The sequence below is a fragment of the Vulpes lagopus genome, chromosome 1 (genome assembly GCF_018345385.1).
Source record: "Vulpes lagopus strain Blue_001 chromosome 1, ASM1834538v1, whole genome shotgun sequence".
Taxonomy (NCBI): Eukaryota; Metazoa; Chordata; class Mammalia; order Carnivora; family Canidae; genus Vulpes; species Vulpes lagopus.
Window position 1 is genome coordinate 69,338,902 of NC_054824.1, and position 23,830 is coordinate 69,362,731.

Here is a 23,830-nt window from a genome sequence, read left to right on the forward strand (position 1 = left end):
ATGGAGCCTGGCATAGAGTAGGTGCTCAAGAAATATGTGCCAGTTGAACAGAGAAGCATGTCTCGGCTCAGGGGTGCCCAACAGTCCTCCCCTGGACCGAGGTGGCATCCTACATGCTCTAATTAGTGGAAATGCCTAGTTGTGTGGTCGCTTAGGACATAGCTGCCACCCCACGCCATTCCTGGTCTCCTTGGCTAAAGCATGGCTAAAGCATGGTATCCTGGAAAGACTCCAACAGACCCAGCCCGAGTCCTGCCTCTGCCACTTTCTAGCCTTGACTTTGACGATGCCTAAGGAGCCCCTGTTCCTCATCTGTGGACAAGAAGGCCAACAGAGCACTCAGGTGCTGGACTTATTAAGATTAGATGAGCTAGGGACACCTGGGTGACTCAGTGGGTTAAGCATCTGCCTTGGGCTCAGGTCATGATCCTTGGGTCCTGAGATCAAACCCCACATCGGGCTCCCTGCTCAGTGGAGAGTCTGCTTTTCCCTCTCTGCCCCACATCCCTGCTTGTGCTCTCTGTCTCTATCTCAAATAAATAAATCAAATCTTAAAAAAAAAAAATTAGATGAGCTGGCACACGCCACACAGAAGTACAGTTGGAGGCTGGACTTCTATCCCAGCCCTTTAGTGTGTCCTTGGGTCTGCTCCCCAGCCTCGCTGGTCTCAGAGTCTCCCACTGTGCCACAAAAACTGGATGGTCTCTGGGGGGTGGCATGCCAGGCTTCCTGCCCATCAGCCCCTGCGGTCCCATCTGAGGGACCAGCCCCAGGCTCTCTACACCTCATCAGGGCAGTCTTCCCTCTTTCTCAGTGCCTTGTGTCAACTGGGAGGGACAGCCCCATCTCTCTGGCTGGCATGAGGCCCAGCCTTGACCCTGCCATCACCCCAAGGCTGCAGTTCCTAGGATGACCCAGGTGGGAGGATGGGAGGATGGAAAGCTAGGAAGGGGACGTTCTGACCAACCGACCCACCAACACTGACTGCCCTTTCCACAGTACTTCCAACTGCCAATGTCAGTGGCCACTCACACATCTCGGTGCTCTATCCACAAGGTCAGCAGGGCAAGTATGATTTCCACACAACAGAGGAGGTAAGCGAGGCTCAGAGGGGCCTGAGCCGGCTTGCTAGTAAATGGGCCCTGCCCCCACTAGGTGCTCTCACTCTCAGATGGGTGATGGGTGAGCGGTGGCAGGAGCACCCCGGGAGAGGGCTCAGGCCGTTGGCACCAGGACCCATAATCTGTGTGCAGGCTCCTGTGCTGCTGCAGCTCCGGGGCCTCTGCCCTGGACAGGTGAGAATCTTAGGGAGAAAAGAACCACTGGGAGACATTAGAATACAGAGAAATGGGAAATGGGGAATATGCAAGGGCTGGAGGGAACACGAGAAAACCTTCTGGAGGTGCCAGCTCTTGAGATGGGGCTTGAAGGATGAGGAGTAATCCCAAGTAGAAGAAACTCAACTTAAATCCATTTGAGCAACAGACAAAGAATGTTACTGGTTCATCCGGGTGTTGACTCAGCAGAGGCTCCTACTGGGGTCTTGTCCTGGGCTGTCACAGCATACTGTCCCTGGGGCTGGGGCTCAGAGCTCCCAGTGGCAAGAGAGAATACACCATCTCAGTGAGTTGGAGAAAAACCCCAAGAAGTGGCATCAGGCCAATGTGAGTGGTGTGCCAGCGCCCAGGTCTGGAGGGTGCCCACAACAGGTGGGTGGTATGTGGATGAAGGAGGTACGTTTCACCTGATGGGAACTGGCCAGAGGAGAGTTGAGGAGGACACCAGCCAGAGGGGGGAGGGGCATGGCCCAGTGGACCCAGTGACTCATGCCCGGGACCTGAGACTTGACCCTGAGGGGACAAGGGATACTAACAGGGTCCTACCAGGCACAGCACAATCAAGGAAACTCCAGATTTGAGTTTGACTCTGCTTCTCAGCATGACCTTGGGGAAGACATTTCTCACATTCCAGCCTCATTTTCTTCACCTGGAAAATGGACATAGCAATATTTATGGAGAGGTTGCTATGAGGAGTTAGATGACACACATCAAATAGGGGGGCTGTGGCTGGTGCAGCAGGACATCGGGACAGGTGTCTCGATTCACAGAACACGTTCACCAATATTATATCTCTTCCCACAGTGGCTCTGAGACTTCTCTGGGGATGGGGAGAGGGGGTTTCAGCAGGCTTCAGACACTTAGTCAAAGTCCTGAAGCTGGAAAGTGAAAGAACCTGATTGTATAGTTGGGTCAATTTCTGAGTTGGTGCCACAGCATGATGTTGGATGGATCAAAGTGTTGAGAGGTGTGTGTCCCTCAGAGTCCCTTCACGGGTTACAGATAGTTTATAATTGGGCTTCCCTTCCCCTGGAACCCAGCAGAATGTCCTGAGTGACCACCAAATCTGCCTTGAGCTCACCTCTGAAGTCACTCAGAGTCACCTCTTAGCACCTTAACCCATGTGAGCCCCAGCTGAGCAGATGGAAAGTCTTCTCCTTGGTTCCCTCTTGGAACTTCCCAGCTTTCAGAGGCACATACTCTACGCTTGGGCAGATAGAATCACTGTCCACCCTCAGCACAGCTTAGCCTGGTCCATCCATTCAAGTCCACCCATCCCTGGAGACACCTACAAGGTGCTCCCTTGCATCCAGAGTAAGGCTATCCGGCATTCAAAGGCCAGCCTTCCCAAGGCCGAGATTGTCTGTGGCACAACCAGGTGCCTTCTCAATGCCACCCAGCCATGGGATATCACTTCTGGCTGGAAGAGGGTTCTGTCTCTTTTAATTTTTTCTTAAAGATTTTACTTATTTATTCATGAGAGACACAGAGAGAGAGAGAGAGGCAGAGACAGAGACAGAGGGAGAAGCAGGCTCCATGCAGGGAACCCGACATGGGACTCGATCCTGGATCCTGGGATCACGACCTGAACCAGAGGCAGACGCTCAACCACTGAGCCACCCAGGTGCCCCAAGTGTGTTCTGTCTTCATCTGCTTATTTTCTTGTCTCAGCTAGGATCAAAGTTGGCTTTTAATATTAAAGACCACACTTAACAAAAAGCATAAGGTCTATTTCTCTAATAAATTTACCAAGACACGCAGTGCAGAGCCAGTATGGAGGTTTTATGCAGTCCTCAGAGACCTGGGCTCCATCCAGCTCACTGATCCACCACCTGGTCCTCATGGTCCAAAATGGCAACCAGAATTCACTCCATCACAGCTGCATTCCAGGCAGCAAAATGGAGGAAAGGTCCAGAAGAAGGGGGCAAATGGTACATGCCAGTTTACCTTTAAGAGATATTGTTAGAAACTGGCACATGAAACTTGGACCTGGACACACAGTCTGGTTGTGAAGGAGTCTGGATAGTCTTTATTCCAGGTAACCAAGTTCCCAGGCAAAAATTAGGAGCTTGTTTCTGAGGAAATAGGGAAAATGGACAATAGGAGTGACTATTTCTGACACCCCATCCACTGAAAAAGCATTTTGGGGATCCCTGGGTGGCTCAGTGGCTTAGCACCTGCCTTCAACCCAGGACATGATCCTGGAGTGCCGAGATCGAGTCCCACGTCGGGCTCCCGGCATGGAGCCTGCTTCTCTCTCTGCCTGTGTCTCTGCCTTTCTCTCTCTGTGTCTCCCATGAATAAATAAGTAAAATCTGAAAGAAAGAAAGAAAGAAAGAAAGAAAGAAAGAAAGAAAGAAAGAAAGAAAGAAGAAAGAAAGAAAGAAAGAAAGAAAAGAACGAGCATTTTTGGGGGTAGTCCTATACTTACCCATGTTATAGTACATATTTTATATATATGTATATAATATTATATATATATAATATGATCAATATCTTATTTCCTGAGTGTCAAGCAGCACCTAGTAGGTGCTTAATAATGAGCAGTGGTCATTATTACTACTGCGTCACAGTGCAGAGAAGGGCACAAGATTCTGCGAGACTGGAGAGGAAGGCTGCCTGCCAAGCAGGGGAATGGGGTATGAAAGGTATTCTGGAGGAGGTCCTGCCTGGGACGAAAGAGGTCTGTCTTTCTTTGTTTCTTTTTTTCTTTTTTAAAGATTTCATTTATTCATTCATGAGAGACACAGGGAGAGAGGCAGAGACACAGGCAGAGGGAGAAGCAGGTTCCATGCAGGGAGCCCAACGTGGGACTCGATCCCAGATTCTGGGATCGCGCGCTGAGCCCAAGGCAGACAGGTGCTCAACTGCTGAGCCACCCAGGCAGAGACAGGTCTTTCTTTTTATTGGCCCTGGTGGGCTGGGCTGGTCGCCCGTAGCGATTTTAGGTTTTTGCCTAAAGACCTATCTTTATCTCCAGCCCAGCCTGCTTCCACTTTTTCTGGGGACTGACTATGGAAACATCCTTACCAAGGTGCCGGTGACCATAACAGCCAAGCACAGGGCTCTCCAGGATGAGGAGTCCAAGCAGATGCTGGAGAATTGGGGCCTCCGTTACGGTGAGAGGGCCAGTGCCGAAGGCCTTGGAATCTTTCTGCAGCCCCAGAATACCCTCACTGTGAGCAGCCACATGGTTCCTTCTGAAATCAGAAAACAACAGTGAGCATCATCTAAGATGCCCTCATCTGATAGAACGGGGGTAGTAGGGGCTTGGTGCCTTCCCAGGGTGATCCAAAGAAAGGAAGAGCCAGCCCCTGCCCTCCCGGGACATCCCGCAACCCACCTGGCAGGATGGGGAGGAAGTGGAGAGCTCACTCGGCTCTGCGGTCCTCCGGGGACTCATGGAGGTGGAGGGGCCAAGCATGGGTACCTCCTCACCTGCATCCTTCAGAGGCTGTTGGAGAGCAAGCTGCTGCTGCCTGTCACCCCCACCCCCAGCTCTGGGCCTGGGGCAGTGAGCTTCCAATCCTTCCTGAGCACCACTGCACGCTAGACCTGCACCAGGCCCCGGGGGACACGGACAACACCGGCCCCACACGCAGTGAGTGGGCTCACGAGCTTCTGGTCCTTTTCCACAGGGTTCTCTGAAGTTCCCTCCATCCCAGGCCTGGAGAGCCAGATGGCACCTCCTCCAGGAAGCCCTCTCTGACTTGCCTTGCTGGGTGCTTCCGCAGACCTCCGTTGGAGAGGAGGCATGGGTGGCTCTGACTTACCACAGAGCTTGTTTGTCTGTTCCCCAATCTTGGCTGTTCCCTCTCAGGGCCCTACCCCACGTCCCTCTAGATGTACCCCCTGTGCCTTGCACATACTAAATAAGCTCAGTAACTATGCATCAACTAATGAACATGAGTGTGTAAGTGAATGAATGAGTGAATGAGTGAGTGGGCTGTCTAGCGGTGAGAGTGTGGCTCCCCCATTGAGGAGAAGGAGGCCTGCAAGGGTTAAGTAGGAGCCCGCCTGTGGTCTGAGGTAAGCAGGGAGCGTATTTGTTCAGGTAAATAAGGAAGGATTACTTATAATGGGAAATCAGGCCTGGCCAACTCTTCATCTCACGGCTGCTTGACTTCCTCCCAGCACATTCCTGCACTCTGCCCGTGTCCACACTGCCCTGAGCCCACCACAGCCTCCATGTAAGCCCCTTCAGCTAGGTCCTGCCACCGTGCCAACAGGTAGCCCTGGGGCTGGAGGCAGAGGGCTCCCTGCAGGACACAAGGCCCCAGAATCTCAGAGGGCCACCCCTCGAGGGTGGCCAGGTCCCCAGCGGCCCACCCAAGCACCACCTCTGCCCCCAGCCCTGCTGGCCTCCTGTCCCACTGGTCCCCCAGATGCCTGGCTGAACCCCAGCAGTGGCCCACGCTGCCTCCGCCTTCTCCTGGCCTCCCCCAAGGTTGGCGCTGCGGTGGACGACTCCCTGGCACAAGGCAGCTAACGGGTGAGTCTGGTGGGAACACTGAGTGCCTTGCGGGGGGTGTCCTCCTCGCAGCTGTGGGGAGGTGGGTGACGGGAGAGCAGGACTGGAGGCATGGTCTGTGAGCTCAGAACTGGCCTCCCAGGCATTGCTGGCCCTCTGCTCTAGGTCCTTCACCCTCAGAAGCCCCTGCCCCTGCCCCTGCCCCTGCCACCCATCTGCCTCCCTGGGTGGACCCTAGAGCCGGCGTGAGCCCCCAAGGCCACACCTTGAGCCCGGCCTGTGCAGCCTGAGGGAGGCGGCTCTGCAGGTGCAGAGCCTCGGCCCCTAAGACACGGCCAGTTCTGCTTGGCTAGTAAAACACAGGCGACCTTTCTGCTCTGCCAGCTGCAGCTGCTCTGCCAAGGGAAGGGTCTGCCTGGGGCCAGGCCACTGTGTCCAGGGGCTTGCTGAGGCCTGGAGGCTTGGGGCCAAGCTCAGGCTGGGAGCAGCGGAGACAGGCCCAGGGCCAGGGCTTGGGCTGTGGCAGTGGTGGGTGCAGGACCCAGGTGGTCTGGGGAGCTGCAGAGCTAACCGCTGGGGGTTCAGGGACCCAGGGAAGCAAATGGCCTGTGGGCCCCAGTCTGAGCACACTAGCAGGGAAATGGGATGTCCCTGAAGACCCCCCTTTCTAAGATTTGCCAGATGCCTTCTGTGGAGAGAGGGAAGTGACAGTGGTAATGATGGGATAGAGAGCTGAAGGGTCTGGATGTTGGGGGGTCCCCCTGAAGCTGGACAAGGGGTGTGTATGTGTGTGCATTCCTGTGTGTGTGTGTGTATGGGTATGTGCTTGCAGGTGCATGGGCATCTGTGTGTGTGTGTTGGGGAGTGGGCAGGCACAGAGCCAGGCCACAGGCCTGTCCCCTGTATGACCGTATGGCCTTTCTCCCTTTCCTTGGCCAAGGCTGGGACGAGGCCTCATTTCCTGCCCTCACCACCCCAATAAACAGCTTCACAGGAATCCCCAATAAAGCTGCATCTCCCCAGCACCAGCTGCTCCACTGAGTAACAAAACAAACAGGCATCAGGCTGCCCTGGGGCCTGAGGTGGCAGATGGGATGGGCAGGAGACTCCCCAGCATATGTGTGGACCTGTGCCAAGCCCTAGCCCAACTGGGGGTGGGGCTGGAGCCGAGGACTCCCAGCGTGGGGGCTCATTACCCCAAACTTACAGACTCGGGGCCCCTGGAAAGGTTGAGGTGTAGCAGAGATGCTCTCTCAGGATGGGGAGCCACCCTCTCCCTTGAGAAATGACAATAATTTCCTCTGCCCCAGGCACTATGGGGAGCCCCAGAGACCAAAACTCAGTCCCTCTTAGACCTGCTTACTGTGAGTTAACCTGTGATAAAATGCCACTTATAAAATGAGATATAAATGAGATGCCATTCGATTTTCACAAGGACCCCCTGAATGAGACAGGGACTCTCTGTCCACCAAGCTTGAGGGAGCAGGGTGGTCGCTCAGTTGGTGGTCTAAAATTGCGATGTTGGCAATAAGCAGGAAAACCAGGAGAACCCACTTTTTACTACTGAGGTCAGTGCAGGTGTAAAGCTAATAGCCCTGAAACAATCAGAGCCCCATTTTTTCCTCAAGCGACTTGGTGAGGCTTGAGTGTAACCTGCAAAGTCGTTTCAGATTGACCTGCAGACAAAGATGCTCTGGGTGGAGGGCAAGAAGGGATGGGCTTAAGGCCCACGCTGTGTGACCTTGGCCAAGTCACTCTTCCTCCCTGTAGCCCTTGTCTGTGTAATGAGAAGGTTAGACAAGGTGGTCTCCTCCGTTAAAGGAGGCTTTCTTGGAAGGGATCATCTGGAGCTGGGTTTTGCAGGCTGCATAGGAGTTGGTCGAGGCTGGCTAGCTGGCTGGATTTGCCAGAGCTCGAAGATGTGTGCTTTCCCAGCCTTGACCCCTAGGTTCAGGTCTGGAGAGGCGGGCGGCTCTGGCTTTGGCTCTGGCTCCTCCTAGAGGCCAGAGACGGGTGAGTGAGGCCAGTAGCTGCCCAAGACTGACCTAGAGGGCAGGATGACCTCAGGTAAGGCCCAGGCCTCCCTCTTTGCCAACCTCAACACCTCCCCAGGCTCCACCGACCATCACTCCCTACTTCTTCCTTTGTTACCCTCATTCCTCACCCCATTACCATTCCCTCTCCTCTTCCTACCCCATCCCCTCATCTGCTCCCAGGTGCCACCTTCCTGAATGTTAAGCCCATCTCAGTTCACACGGAACTTTCATCCACCTTCATGCCCTCAATCTTTATAGCTCCTTAAAGCATGCTCTTGACAGCCCATTTAACAGACAGGATCACTGAGTCTCTGAGGAAGCCAAGTGACTTACACCAGTCCCAGAGCTAGAGGGCCAGGGGCTGGGGCTCAAACCTGGTCTGGGACCCTGCCCCCGCCCCACCCCCTCCCTTTCTTCACCCCACCCTGCACCCCAGCCTAGCCAGCAGCCTGTCAGGTAGAACCACTCTTCCCAAAGCAAACTTTGCACAAGCCGATTTGCCCTGGGCTCTTCCTGACATTTAATGCTGGGCTCCTTTCCCCTGCCTCGTTTGCATGATCCCTGCTCAGGAGGTGCCCCCTGCCAGATTCTCCTCTCCCACCTTTCAGCAGCTGAGTGGGGCCCCAGACTGGGGGAGGGTGAGCCTCCTCATCCCTCCTGACCTCTCCTCCCTAGCCAGGCACCTGAGTGTGACTCTGTTGGGCACCAGTCCGACCAGAGCCCACCCAGGATCTTCCAGAGGGACAGTGAGGTCTCTCTGGCCACCACCAGAACTGAGGAGCCCTTCTGTCTTGCTCTAGCTCTGGAGTTCAGGAGAAGGGTCTGGGGGTGACTGCCCAGCTAGGGTCTCAGCACCTGGGACCAGTGACACTGGTGGGGGCCTAGGTCTCTCTGCTCTGGGGCAGCAGGTTCTTCCTGCCTCTGACTCCCACAGCCCCTGCCAGAGCTCTGGGCCTGAAGTGTCAGCACTTCAGTGCTGCTGGCGGGGAGGGTACCCCACATGGAGGGTCATATGTGAGGCAAGAGGCAGCCTGGCGGGGGCCCTGCTGGGTGAGGAGGCCGGACCAAGTCTCTCAGAGGCCCTGGACACCAACTCCAGAGGAGGCAGGGAGGAGACACGGCCACATCCTTCATTCTGCCCAAATGTCCCCCATGAATTATGTTTCTACTCGTCAAGGTAGCCCCTGGGATCCACCTCTGTTTCTCCACCATCCACCTTCCAAGCCAGGCTGAGGGGTGAGATGGGGACAGGGGATCATAGAATCCAGACACCGTGGGGTTAGAAAAGCCCTGAGAGATGACTCACCCCTTCGGAGCACAGAAGAGGAGACCGGGGCCCAGAGGGCACCAAGCGCTGCCCAGGGCCTCGCGTACAGTGCGAACAGAGCAGGACAGAGACCCACATTTCCAGTGGAGCAAACTCAAATACAGGGGAAAGCATGGTGCTGAGGCGGGTTCCTGCACCTCCAGGCTGCAGGCATCCGTGCCACCCAGGGCCCTCGTGGGGCTGGCATCTCCAAGGGGCTGGGTCAGTGGGTGGCCTCGGCAGTGGTGACAGGTGTGGGCAGCAGGGGAGACCTGAGGGTCTGGGAGGTGCCAAGTCACAGTACCATGTATAAAGAGAGAAGTGCTCAGTCCCCACGGACTCACGCCCGCATCTGTCAGGTGAGAGTAATAGTGGCTGCCCCACGGGATGGCTGTGACAGCCCAACGAAGGAGTTTACTCAGTTGGCCTTCACCTGGTCTCAGAAGGGGTAGCAAGCGGTGTCAGTGAGGTGGCATGGATGGACACCAGCGGTGCTCGTGCAGCTGGAGCAAACGGCAGCCATAGCTCATACAAATGTGCCTTTGGGCTCCTGGCTGCCTGTGGGAACTATGGGAAAAGTAGACTAGACCAGATTTCCTTGAAGTTCCCTTGACCTTTCTGCTCCTGCCACCTGGCCCTGCATCCCGACTCCCTACCCAGCCTCTGATTCCTATCTAGCCTCACCCCCACACCCCATTCTTTACATCCACCTCCTGGGCCCACTGACTGGCTCCACAAAGTGTACCCCCCCAGGGAGCAGGGCTCCTGGACTGTCAGGCCAGTGGCCTGCACATGTCTGGGATCTGAGGAGGTGAGAGAAAGCCAGGAGGCCTAGAAGAAACCTGCCTCCCCTGCTCCTACACTGAACCCAAGATAGGTGAGTTCTCCGCCAGCCACTGCCCACCCCCGCTGGACCCACCTCCCTTTTTCTTGCCTTGAAGACCCCAAGGGGAACCAGGTGTGTGGGGATGGCCACAGTGGGGTGCTGGAGGAAGGCTGGAGCTGCCCGAGGTGTTGAGCCTGGACATCTTCCCGGGCAAGAAGGTCGCCTGTCCAGTGCAGAGAGGCGGTGCTCTGGACAGCGAAGTCTGGTCAGTAAGGAGGAGGCTGGGTAATTTTCTTGGGTCCAGCTTGTTTGAAGAGCAATTTCACAGGGCAAGGGGGCTGGGGGCCACTGGAGGGCAGCAGGAGCATGGGAGTAGAAGTGAGGGGACAGTAGGAGGAGTGGAAGGTGAGAAGGTAGAGGGGAGAGGCAGGGAGGGTTCAGAGAAGCCAAACACAGTTGCTCAGGCAGGTCATGAGCACTGGCCCCCGACTCCCAGCAGTCTTCTCTCGCAGGTGCTGACTGGGGGCCTGGGGGGCCGGCCCCTGTGGCCCCTACCCACTCTGCCCTCCCACCGTCCCCACCTCCCTCATAAGGAGGCCCTTGCATGGAGAGGGAGGGGCTGCCAGCCAGGACCATGGCCGAGCAGTGAGGAAGCCTGAGGAGGGCTGCCCTGGTTGGTGGAGAAAGGCCAGCTCCGTGGTAGGCAATGTCACCCCCTGCCCCACCGACCCTCCCTTGGTGCTCTTCTCACTGGGGTCTGCAGCCAGGGTCCTCAGCTCAGGGCAGACTGAGGTTGGTCCCAGGATTGAGAGGGGCTTGAGGACATTGTGCCACCCACAATCCCTCGCTGGGTAAGATCTGGGAGCCTGGACTGAGCAGGATATGGGAAACGGGCTCCAATCCTGTGACAGCCCAGGGCCTCAGTAAAGACCTCCTTGGTAACTGCATCTCCCTGAGGCTGTGCCGTCAAGAGATATCGGGATCTTTTGAGGGTGCCAGGTCAGGGTGGGAGTGAGAACTCGGGAGGGAGGGGAGTTATAGGGCCACAGACCCAGCAGCGGCAAGGAACAGCTGCTATAAATCTCTTAACTCAGGGTCCCTCTGCCCTCTCTCCTTGATCTGCCTTCCCGAGCAAGTGGGAGGTGCTGAGAGAAGGGGCCCCAAGGTGGCTAATCCCTCTGGCCGCTGCCCTGTCGATCTGGCCCTGTATTTGGGCCTTGGCCTCCACCAGCTGTTACCAAACTTTCTTTGTCTGAAGTCTGAGCCAGAGCCTCTGGGGCAGGAGGGAGCCAGGACATGCTGAGCCTTAATCCAGACATGTGGTTTAATCCAGAAGAGATCAACTCGAGGTTTCGGAGCTGAAGGCATTGCTCGGGAGACGGGCCGCACCCCGGGCCCAGCAGAGGCCGGTGGGAGAGCCAGGCCTGCCTTCTGAAGGCCCTGGACCTGGCAAACACAGAGGCTTGTCCCAGGGCCCCAGGGGTATGGAGCAGGGGCCTGAGGGTCAGCAGGGCCCCAGTTTGGTCCTAGTCTGCTGTGACTGTGGGCATGTCCTTGCCACTCTCAGATCCTCATTTTTCCCAGTGTACATATGTCTTCTCGGGTGAATGGTCACCTGTGAACATAATCATGGCTAACTACGTGGCACAGATGGGGAGAGCTGGGAAGTCAGAGAAGGAACCTGCCAAGGAGGGCTTCCTGGGAGAGGAGGGCTCTGGGCTGAATTTCGATGAGAGGGAAGGGGCATGCACTGGGCAGGGGGATGGCAGCACAAGAGAAAATAGCCACTTTGTACCCACAGCACTGAGGCCAGGGGGAAAATGCCATTGTCCTTAGAGCCTGGATATTGTTACGATGTCAGTCCATCCCTGGTTCTGGTCTAGACCCTGCCACTGACCAGCCAATGAATCCCTTCCCCATATGTGATCTATAAAATGATCACGTTAACGTATGGTCCTTCCAACTCTGATTATCTGGGCTGGAGAGGAGGTGGGCTTAGAGGTGGGTACCAGTCATCGGAATTGTGCAAGGCTGGCAATGGGGAGCTATGGGAGGTTCTTGAGCACAGGGGTGCCCAGTGAAAGAGTGTTAAAGGGGAAAGAGCTTGACGGTGGGGTAGATTGAGCAGCCAGGAGGTGGGAATGGACTTTAGAGGGTTAAGTTGCCCAGTCAAGAAGTGGGCAGGACCCTGGGAAAATGGACTGGCTGGAGCAGAAGCCTAAGAGGGAATGTGATACAATGAGCAGAGCCTGCATGTGGCCAGCTGAGGACTTCAGGCAAGCTGTGTAAGATCTCTAAGCCTCACTGTTCCCACCTATGAAACAGGCCCACGTCCCTCCAGGGTTGTGGGTAGTTAGGGGGATGTGGGCATGAATGCTTGGGACATAGGATGTACACACTGAGTAGTTCTCTCTTCCCTCCCGAGTCCAACCCTGGAGCCTGGAGGGGACTCCAGACTAGCAGGCTAGGCACATAAACCCCTGGCTCCCTGTCCAGTAAACCAAAATCCCCCCAGATGTGGGCTGCTGGGGTCAGAGCATTCCCCACCACCTCCCCACTTATAGACAGTCAGATCTTTCCTCCCACCGCATGGTTAATTGTTGACCTATTTTTCAGCAGGGAGGTATCGGGAGCCGGGATCAAGCCTTGGTTGGGAGCAGGTGCCTTGGCATTTAGGAGCAAGGTGAGGGGAAGCCGGACTGTGGAGTGGGGAGGAGGAGGGAATTCTGTGCAGGTGAAGAAGCCCTGGGCCAGGAGTCCAAAGGCCCGGATACAAATCCCTTAGTCCTCTGCACCTTCACTCCCCTCTCCACGAAACAGGAATGTGAAGAAGGCCCGGGCTGCTTCTCTCAGGGAGGCACGCTCACTGCGTGTCAGGGACGTGTCATCACATCCCTGCCTAGCAAATGCTGCCACCTGCTCTGCCCATTCATCCTCACTGACCCCCTCAATGCCGCTGTGCCCCGAAACACAGCAGCCGCCTCCCATCCTACCTGTGGCTGTGGCCAAGCAAACAGGAGTGCCATGAGGGAAGCAAGTTCTCCTGCTTCTTGGATAAGCTTCCGTCTCCCTGGCATATGGCCCAGAGTGCTGGCAGAGACTGTCCTAACGTGGCAGGCCTGAGAGTTCTGGGGGACGTGGATGGGGCAGGAGGCAGGTAGGGGTGATGAGGAAGGGGTGGGTGACAGAGAGGGGGCTCTCCTGGGGTGGGGCCTCCTAGGGGGTAGGGCGTGGGCACAGGCCAGGGTGGGGACCCAGGAGCAGAGCGGGCTGTTGGCACTGCCTGGGTAAATAATGTTGGGCTCACAGCACACATGTGTGTTTGCACAGAAGGCCTTGAAATGATTCCAGGCCTGCCCTCTGTCCCCCGCAATCCCAGCCCCCCTCCTTCCCTGCTCACCCTACCCCACCCTGACCTTTCCTTCCTTGTCACCTGAAGGAGCCCTTGAAAGGGAGAATCGAAATCAAAGGGAACACCCTTCTCTCTTGCTGGCATTCTCTCTGCCACAGGAAACTACACGGCTGCCATGTAAAGTTAGGAAAGTTGGCTACTGCACAGGGAGGGGACAAGGGGGAGTTGAAATGCCCCTTGAGCTCCATTCACCAAACTGCATTAGAGAGAAAGATCGCTGTTTGCTGAGATATTTGAAGGTGTGGAAGGGGCTAGCTGCAGCCCTAGAGAAGCCAGAAGTATCTTCCCAACTGGATTCTTTAGGGCAAACACACACCAAAGCTAAGTGGGTCAGTACCATGGGGTGACTTGCAATGGGCCAGGGAGCCCCCTCTCTGTCCCAGTGTGGCACCATAAATGCCCCCAGTAGAGCCTACCAGTCCTTTGGTTAAAGCCTCTCCCTTTTACTGGCCAGATGCCTCTGAAGCAGCAATTCTCAAACGTGAACGTGTGTTAGGATCACCCACAAGCCCCACTGAAATGCATCGCTGGGTTCCCTGAGCTTCTGATCCTGTAGCTCCCAGACAGGCCTGAGAATTTGCATTTTTACCAAGTTTCCAGGTGGTATTGTTGTTCCTGGTCCGAGGCACCACGTCGTGAGAAACACGGCTTTAGTTTGTTTCCTCTAGTTAAGAGTCACTCATGGTTTGTCTCCCTCTCTGATGACTTCCCATCCAGTTTTCCCTCCCTTCCCCTATGACCCTCTGTGCTGTCACGGGGGTGGGGGGGTGGGGGGGGGAGTGCTGGAGGGGAGGGGGGAGGGGTAACTGGGTGATGGGCATTAAGGAAGGCACGTGCTAAAAAAAAAAGTAAAAAAAAAAAAAAAGGAAGGCACGTGCTGTGATGAGCACTGGGTGTTACACCCGATGGATTATTGAACTCTAAATCTGAACTAATGATGTACTATATATTGGCTAATTGAATTTAAAAACAGAAAAATAGAGGAAAAGAGAAAGAAACACGGCTTTAAGAACACACGTTGACTTGCTCTTAACAGGTTTATCTGCTCCTTTTGTCCCTACTGATTTTATTGGGAGCCTATTGATAACCTTCCACTGGGATTTATTCTGGAGTCCCAGGCCCACAGGTCCCCGAAATAGTCCCAGAAACCCTGGTGTGATGGTGTATGTACATCCCCTGGGTCCCTTGCCTCTCCTGAGCCACCTACTCTAATATGGGGTTCAGAGAAAGAGGGCTCAGAGGCAAAGCAGAGCCTGCATGACAGATGGGGAAAGAGGCCTTTAGCTCCTGAATTGTGGTGCCCCCCTGGGGGCCTTGGGACAGCAGGAGGAGTGGGTGTCTGAGAGGGAGGGAGAGAGAGAGAGAGTGAGTGAGTGAGCGAGCAGGAAGGAAGGGAGGCAGAGGGAGAAGCAGACTGCTCCCTGAGCAGGGAGCTGAGGGATGTGGGTCCCACTCCCAGGACTCCTGGATCATGACCTGAGTCGAAGGGAGCTGCTTAACCAATTGAGCTATCCAGGTGCCCCAAGAGTGGGTGTCTGAATCGCTGGGGGCCTCTGTGGCTCCCCAGACCATGGCCCTCTAACCACACCTGACCTCCTCGTCTCCCACTCTCACTCTGCACCCCTACCAGCACCCCCTCCTCCAGCTCACCTGTAGGTCCTCAGCCCTCATTCCTCCAGCACAAGGGGAAAGGAGAGGGCCCCAGGAGCCAGGAGGGCCGGGGGCAGCATCTTTGGGGAGGATGAGGTGGGATGGGGACCAGAAAGTCCTCTTGGGTTGGTGTGGTGTTGTTCGGTGACTACTTCAGAGGTGTTTAGCTGGAAATGTATCCGCCCCCCAGATGGCCCCATGGGAGGGGAAGGGGCCGGCTTCCCCAACTGGTGAGAAGATGCTAACCTGTCACACCCCTCTCTTGCTCCTTTCTTCCTTCACCTGACAGGTGAAGATGATGGTGACCTTCTCCCTTCTCTATCCTCTTTAAGGAAGAATAAAAGAACACAAACTCTGCTACAGCGAGACAGATTTAGGTTAGCTCTCAGTAGGAACTTCCTCCACAGAGTGGTGGACTGGGATCTGGGCCGGGGCTGGACATTAAAGACTCCTTGTCCAGGCCTCAGTTTGCTCATCTACCGAGTGGGGCTAATCATGCCTTCCACGGTGAGGATTCAGTGAGGCCAAGCACCTCAGAACGTGTCTAAGACACACCACATGCATAAAGATTCACTGCTTCCAACCAAGCTGGCTTCCTTGGGGACTGAGGGAGCTGTCTGCTTATACCTCACTGTCTTTCCCAGCCAGAAGCCGATCCGCCCAGCCCTGTCCTAACTGCCCAATGACCCGGAAGCCCCAGCTCTCTCTCCCAGGCCTGGCCACTGCCCACTGGGCCCTCATCCCCGTAACCAGCTTAGTGGCCCCCAGGGGGATGGGGAAGCAGCCAGAGCCTGATTCTCTGTTCTCTCTTACTTCTGTAGACACAGCTACCGGCCCAAGCGACAGCGGCATGGGCAGCGCCAGCCCCGGCCTGAGCAGCGTGTCCCCCAGCCGCCTCCTGCTGCCCCCTGACACCTTGCTGCGGACAGGCCTGGAAAAGGCGGCCGTGGGGGCAGTGGCCCCTGAGAGACGGGACTGGAGCCCCAGCCCACCTGCCACACCTGAGCAGGGCCTGTCCACCTTCTACCTCTCCTACTTTGACATGCTGTACCCTGAGGACAGTAGCTGGGCTGCCAAGGGCCCCGGGGCCAGCGCTCGGGAGGAGCCATCTGAGGACCCTGAGCAGTGCCCGGTCATCGACAGCCAAGCTCCTGGGGGCAGCCTGGACTTGGCACCGGGGGGGCTGACCCTGGAAGAGCACTCCCTGGAACAGGTGCAGTCCATGGTGGTGGGCGAGGTGCTTAAGGACATCGAGACAGCCTGTAAGCTGCTCAACATCACTGCAGGTGAGCCCTCCCGCGGGCCTGCCTCCTAGGCGGGGCACAAGCAGGGCTGAGGTCACAAGGGGGGGGCGAAGGTACTGCCTGTGGCACTCTGGTCACCCCTGGACCTGCATCCACAGCCCCAGGGATGCTGCTGATTCTGCACATAGTCAGCCCATAGCACCTAACAGTTGTGAGCCTAGGAAGGTTGGACCCTCTCTGAGCCCCAACTACGGGAGGCAGGGAATCCGAGCTCTACACCATCTGGCCCACCACGTCCCCGTGGACACCTCTCCATGCTCTCCTCATTTACTCTGCTCCAGCCACACCTGCTCTTTGCTGTTCCCATGACATTCATACCTCAGGACCTTTGCATCTCCCTGTCTCTCAATCTAAAATGCTCTTCCTCCAAATATTTACTGGGCTCATGCCTTGCCTGTTTTGACGAGGCTTTCCCTGACACCTCTCTTGAAATTATGTCCATAACCCCAGATCTTATTCTTCCTACCTGCCTTTTTCCCCTCATCACATGAACTAATACCCTGCATATTTTATTGATTTATTGTATTTGCTGTCTGTCTCCCCCACTGGAATGTACACACCCCAAGGGCAGGGATTTTCATTTGTTTTGTTCACTGCCCAGTTCCATATACCCAGTTCCTAGGAAGGCACCTGGCACATCACAGATGCTCAATAAACAGTAACTTCTTAATATGCCAGGCCCTGCTCTAGCATGGGGGAGTTGAGCGGTGAACGCAACACAAAAGCCCCTTCCTTCGTGACATGCCAGTGAGGGAAATGGATCATAGATACGTAGATGAATGTGTCCCTGGTCTGGTAGTGAGGAGAGCTATGATGATGGGGGGACTTCAGGGGTCCAGGCACATGTGTGTCTGAGGGACCCGGAAGATGTGGATATGGCGCTGACTCTGTGGATCAAGGGGCTGCTGGGTCTCCAGCCCCCTGTTCACGCATCATCTCTCCAGCTTTGGGCAGGCCTGATCCATCTCCGGGGATGCTGGGTCCTGGTGTCTGGGCATCGCCGTCTCGTGCTGCTTTCATACAGAAAAGTCCTCAGGAGTCCCCCAGGTTCAGCCCCTCCCCATCGGAGTCATCGGGCCCCGGACCCTCCCGCCACCCATCCCAGCTGGTGTCCCCCCTCTGAAGCGGCTACTGCCCTCCTCTACCAGTTACCCAATGCCCATGCCAGCTCCCACCCCTGGAGATTTTCCCACACAGGGAGAGGGAAGGGCCTGCCCTCGAACAATGAGGACAGAAACAAATTGCTTTGACCCTGGGAAGGAAAATGGGTTTATTAAGTGAGGGCAGCCCAGCCTGCAGGTCACTGAGCTGGGGCACCAGCTAAGACCACGGTGTCCACTTGGAGGCCCATTGTGACCATGCCCATCAGCCTGGCCTCCTCCCCGTGTGCCCTGCCAGGCTCAGCCCAGAGTAGCCCCCCAGGAAGACACCCAGGACCTAGCCAGTGACTCTCTTCCTGGCCTCTGAGGCCCATAGCTGCCCCATGATCACTTGATGTCCTGCCATTCATTCATGCAGTGTAGATACACCGAGAAGCTACTATGCATACCATAGGACTAGGGGCTAGAGCTCTCTGTGCCTCAGTTTCCTCATCTGTAAAATACAGCAGGGGTTGAGGGTTGGGGTTATAGGACTACTTCCTAGTCAGGTTTTCTGGCTCCTTGAAGGGTTTGGGGAAAGCAAGGGGCAGCTGGAAGATAAGCTTAGGTGTCTCTGGCTTAACTCTCCTCTCCAGGGCTGGGGCTTCCTGAAAGATCCTTTGGAGGGACTGCAAGGGTGGGAAGAACCTGAGGTCCCAGTGAGGTGGGGTGGTGCAGAGGCCCCAGGCTGCCCTGCCATGAGCCAAGTTTGCCTTCAGGGCCTCTGCCCTTTCACCCTCCTCCACGGGGTTCCTCAAGGTCCTGTCTGGCCTGGCCCCTTCTCATCCCAGAAGCAAGTGGTCCTGGCCACAGGCTGCTTCCAGTTCCCACAGGCACCCCACCAGAGGTGGGGTGGTGCCCTCAAGTAGCTCGTGGAACTGAGGGAGTATCTCTTGCCCAGACCCCATGGACTGGAGCCCTGGCAACGTGCAGAAGTGGCTCCTGTGGACGGAGCACCAGTACCGGCTGCCGCCTGTGGGCAAGGCCTTCCAGGAGCTGGGGGGCAAGGAGCTGTGTGCCATGTCAGAGGAGCAGTTCCGCCAGCGCTCACCTCTGGGTGGGGACGTGCTGCACGCCCACCTGGACATCTGGAAGTCAGGTGGGACATGGCCTGGGGGAGACAAGCTCCTTCCAAGCCCCAAGCCAGGGACGCCAAGGGGGATGCTTAGGCCAGGATGCCAGCCGGGCTTGCTCTCTGCTGGGGCCACAACCCTTGGTCCCAGTCTGGGCTCAGCCCCACTTGCACCTGCCTGCCTGGATCCTGGGCTAACTCACCAGCCCTGACCCACTCCCAGCCCTGGTCAAGCCCACAGAACTTAGGGCAGAGCACGTGGGAAGTTAAAAGGTAGGAGTTTAAAAAAAAAAAAAAAGGTAGGAGTTAAATGGGGGGGACATGGATGGCATAGCTGATGGGGACCGTGGATACTATGAGGTCCTTCTTTGTCCTTTTAAAAAAAATTTTGCTTTGCATTGTTTCTCATTAAAGAAATAATGAGGTAGTACACGTGCATGATTTCCAAGAAGACCACAGTGAAAATAGTACCATGAAAAATAATCTTCTTGGTCACTCGTGACCCCCAGACCCCCTTCTTAGAGGCAAGCACAGTCCTCAGTTTCTTGCGCACCTTGCTGGGGAGAGTCCACACATGCACAAGGAGATATATATGTGTGGTTTTCACCTGTTTTAACACGAATAGCACCAGAGTATCACACCAGTCTGCAGGTCTGCTCTTGGTGCATCTCGGATCTTGTTCCCCCATCAGCATCTCTACAGCCGCCCTATTTTTAATGGCTGCGTGCCAACTCCTTAACCCTTGAATTGTCTGGCATCCCACTGTGTGCCCTACACAGAGCCAGTGCTGGGAGGAAGCAGTGCTTGCTCAGTGAGTCAAGGCTCCTGCCCTTAGGGACCTGGGATGAATAAAGGCCTACCCACTAGTAGAGACCGGTAGAGACCACTGTCCTGCCCAGCCCAGTGGCCAGCAGGGTAGCGGCAGTCAGTGCCCGGCTAAGAGCCTGGTGGGGATGGGGACAGAAGCTGGCTGCCTCCGTGCCCCCTTGCTTGGCCACAGAGGGGCGTTTCTGCAGGCCCCACAGTCCCACCCAAGCCCCCTCCAACACCCTTGGGGTCAGCCCTGGGTCTCTAGCCTTCTCTCCCTGCCCTGCAGCGGCCTGGATGAAAGAGAGGACTTCTCCTGGGACCGTTCACTACTGCGGTGAGCCAGGGCTGCCAGGGAGGGGCCGGGGCCGGGGCCGGGCTGGAGGGCTGGCTGCGCCCGAAGCAGGGGGCCCCCCACTCACCGCCTCCCCCGCCGGCTGCCCAGCCTCGACCAGCGAGGACAGCTGGACCGACAACGAGGTGGACTCCTCGTGCTCCGGGCAGCCCATCCACCTGTGGCAGTTTCTCAAGGAGCTGCTGCTCAAGCCGCACAGCTACGGCCGCTTCATCCGGTGGCTCAACAAAGAGAAGGGTGAGCCACGGGGAACAGGCCTCAGGGGGCTGGCGGGGACCTGCTGGCCTCCTACCAGGTGCCAGGCCCCGGGGGGCTGGGGGCAGGCTGAGGGGTCTGGACACCCACTCCACACGGTGCCCGGGCCACACTAAGGGGTTTGCACTTGGCTGAGAATTGGACACGGTCCTCGCCTTCAACACTGTAGCTTCTCCGGGGAGCCGGATGGGGTCCAATGAGAAGCCCGATAGGAGCCGCAAACGCAGCCTCAGGCTTCCAAGTAACCACGTCACGTTATCAAACTTTTTTAAAAGGCAGCTTTAATTTTGAGAACACTTTTATTTAATCTGATATTAACCATTATTAAAATGTCAACATATAATTAATCGAAAATTATCAATGAGGTATTTTTATTAAGTCTTCAAAATCTGGTGTATATTTTACACTTAGACTACATCTCAGTTTGGACTTACCACATTCAAGTGCTCAAGGCCACATATGGCTAGTGGTTGTCTCATTGGACAGGACCAGGTGGGGTGTGTGTGTACGTGTGTGTGTGCGTGTATTGGAAAAAACTCCAAGACAAGAAACCTGGGTTTTAGACCCCATCCTGTCATCTGTAGCTGTGGGTACCAGGACCTCAGTCTTCTTATCTTAAAATGAACTGGGTTCATTCATCCAACAACCTCTCCTTGAGTACCTCCTCCGTCCACACTTGCCCAGGCAACATTTATGGACAATCAGTGTCCTGACAGTAGAGGGAAGATTCCGTTGCACCCCATCCTGGAGGGACTTGCAGCGTGGTAGGAGAGCTAGCAGTGAAATGAGCTGGCCTGCAGAGCATGTCGGCGGTGGGGCCAGCTGTGCCTTGGTCCAGGAGGATTTCACGGGGGAGGTGACAGGCTGAGTGCGAAGGACGTACAGGGCTAGAGGAGGTAGAAAGAAGTTCCTGCACAAGGGGCGGTAGCCCTCATGTATATTTGAGACTTAATGTGAGCCGGTCCTCGGGGAGACAGTTCCATGGTAGACTTCTAGGGAAAGATCAGGGAGGGCAGGGTGGTCTGGGAAGGCTTCCTGGAGGGGGTGTCCTGGCCTGGGTTGGCAGGAGAACTGAGGTGTTAACAGTGTAATGGTTCCTCTCTGGGGGCACTTCCTTCAGCCTCCCCTGTAAGCTCTTTCTGTCACCATTCCACGAATGGTAGTCGCTACGACCCCCTCCAATGACTGGATAAAGGGGCCTCAGAATAGCTTCCAAAGGTAGAAGAGGGCAGAACCAGTCTTCGAACCCAGTTCAGCCTGGCTCAAATCCACGGCTTCCTCTGCCTCCTCGGAATCAATCTTACCAGATAGGGCTGTGCTGGCTTAAGTGGCTGAGGATGGCCAAGAGCTCTTTTGGGCTTGGAAACTGTTGGTGAAAGTGGCAGGGGTGGGAGTGGAGGTGGGGATGACCTTGAAAAAGGAGCTGTGGCCACAGCTCAGAGCCCCCCCAGGGCTTCTGAATGGTTGTGCGAACCCCACAGGAGGAGCAGAGGCTGGCACGGACCACGTCTCAAGGACCCCAAATAACCCACTACCGTACACAGGCTCACCCTGCACTCAGGAGGTCTGTGACTCCATGGTATCACTTGCCACTTATTGGGCCCTGTGATGCACTCTGCACAGAGCCTCCAACCCTCACCATAACCTTGGGTATAGGTACTGCGGCCCGCACAGCCTGGCCCTTGCTTCCAGCTGACACCGGCCCCCTTGGCTTTCTGAGTCTGACCTGTTGGTTTTGGTCTTTTGCCCGCCCCTGGCTCTGTCTCTGGGATCCCTGCTCCCTCAGGCATCTTCAAGATTGAGGACTCTGCCCAGGTGGCCCGGCTATGGGGCATCCGCAAGAACAGGCCCGCCATGAACTACGACAAGCTGAGCCGCTCCATCCGCCAGTATTACAAGAAGGGCATCATCCGGAAGCCAGACATCTCCCAACGCCTCGTCTACCAGTTCGTGCACCCCATCTGAGGGCTGCGGGCCAGGCCCTGGGCCTGAAACTCGCCCTTGCCAGTGCCCCCTCCCGCCTGCCCCTGCCTCCGCCAGACCCTGAGCTGAGGGCAGTCTGCTGGCATCGGAGCCCAAGGTCAGGGAGGGGACAACCCACTGCTCCCAGGGGTTTAAGTCAGCTCTCAGGGGCCCAAGGGACCCCAGGGTGGGGGTGCATCCCCCTCAGGCCTGACTGCTCATGTGCCCAGTCCACTGGAGGATGGAAGGAACCAGGGCAGTCCTCAGTGTTCACAGCTCTCCAGGAAAGGCCGTCCCTCCACCCCAACCTCTGACCCCAGAACTTCCAGAGCAGAGCCAACGGAACAGCAGTGACTTAGCCAAAGCCACTCGCAGTCCGGTGCTCCCTGCCACCCATTCTGCACCATGCTTGCCATGGTGCTAGGACACCTCTGCACCCCTGGGTTGGGGAGCCAAGGGTGCTCCTGGGAACGGGTAATAAAGATACTAGAAAACCAATGTGGCCTCCGGTGTCTGCAGCAAGTGAGTGGCACAGCCCTGAGGCCACCAATGCTCAAAGTGGTTATGGTCACAGTGGCCTGGGGGTGGTCAAAGGAGGCTTCCTGGGGGAAGCAGCATTGAGCTGAGCCTACCAGGAAAGGGATAATTGATCGGTAGAAGCTGTGGGAGAGAGGCAGTGAGCCCTCAAGGCCAAGGAGGGGCTGGAATGGCCCACATGTCCTCCCTTCCAGGTGCGGACCGAAAGGAAGGAGTGGGGCTGGGGCTGAAGAGAGTCTCCCCTACTTAGGAATGGAGAGAAGGTGGCTTCCTCATGCTCTGCTGTACATCAGGGCTTTCTGCCTAAAGTGGCCAGGGTGCTAACCCTCTTTCGAGGGGACCCTGAACCTCGGAGGCTCTGGATGGGGCAGCAGGGGTGCAGGAGAGGGTGGGCACTTCAGCCTCCTGCCTGGGACCCTGGCTCTGCAGCAAAAGGGGTGGAGGAAGGGTTGGCTTGTCTGCAGTGTCCCTTTCTTTTTCCTTTTTTTAAAGATTTATTTATTTATGATAGACAGAGAGAGAGAGAGAGAGAGAGGCAGAGACACAGGAGGAGGGAGAAGCAGGCTCCATGCCGGGAGCCTGACGTGGGACTCGATCCCGGGGCTCGATCCCGGGGCTCCAGGGTCACGCCCTGGGCCAAAGGCAGGCGCCAAACCGCTGAGCCACCCAGGGATCCCCTGCAGTATCCCTTTCTTGTAGAGTCATGGACCTCTGCAAATGCGCCCTGCAAAGCACCCCATGCCGCTGGGGAAAGGTGGGGTCAGAATGTATGTGTGTGAGGGGGCAGTGCGGGGGGAGAGCTGGGCCCACCAGCAACCATCTCAGCTTCTTCACATTTGTTCAGCCAGCTTCCGCGTCCTGAGGACCGACTATGTGCTAGGTGCCTCCACCGCTTTTTTTGTCATGAACCTTTCCAGAAAAACTGTGAGGTAGGGGTTACTCCCCTATTCTGCAGACAATGAAACTAAGGCTCAGAGCAGTTAAATGACTTACTCAGAGTCACACAGCCAATCAGTGGCAGAACCAGGGGCTGAACCCGCAGGGACAGTGCTCTCTCTGCCCCTCCACTCCCCTTGTTTTGTGGCTGGTGAGCAGCTCTAGCCTCCATAACCCTCCACTTCTGATGCCAGGCTCCAGGAGACAGGATTGGGAGGCAGCCAGAACGGCCCAGACCATGGAGGGTTAAATGCTACCCTAGACTGCTGCCTTCTGCCCTCAGCAATTTTATTGTCTCCAAAAGAAAGTTTACTCCTGGCAGTGAGCAAACACCACCTTGGCATCTGTCAGTTGGGACTGGACTGGCAGGAGGAGGGGGCCCTGCCCCAGGCCTGTGCCTCTGCCGGGGCGGGGGGGCGGGGGCT

General features: G+C 56.3%; 1 protein-coding gene across 4 annotated transcripts; it reads left to right on the forward strand.

Moving 5' to 3' along the window:
* The first annotated feature begins 5,439 nt into the window (after positions 1-5,439).
* Positions 5,440-22,430, forward strand: SPDEF (SAM pointed domain containing ETS transcription factor). Of its 4 annotated transcripts, none has more exons than XM_041756324.1 (7): positions 5,440-5,829; positions 12,593-12,659; positions 15,860-16,324; positions 18,383-18,580; positions 19,650-19,697; positions 19,806-19,952; positions 21,757-22,430. In XM_041756324.1, exons 3-7 carry the CDS (start codon positions 15,889-15,891, stop codon positions 21,933-21,935), a joined length of 1,008 nt encoding a protein of 335 aa, XP_041612258.1. In that variant the 5' UTR covers positions 5,440-5,829; positions 12,593-12,659; positions 15,860-15,888; the 3' UTR covers positions 21,936-22,430. The 4 variants fall into 4 exon arrangements, with proteins under 4 accessions (XP_041612258.1, XP_041612956.1, XP_041611429.1 ...); XM_041757022.1 differs by having other exon boundaries at positions 12,596-12,659; XM_041757681.1 differs by lacking the exon at positions 5,440-5,829 and adding an exon at positions 10,489-10,675.
* The last annotated feature ends 1,400 nt before the right edge of the window (positions 22,431-23,830 follow it).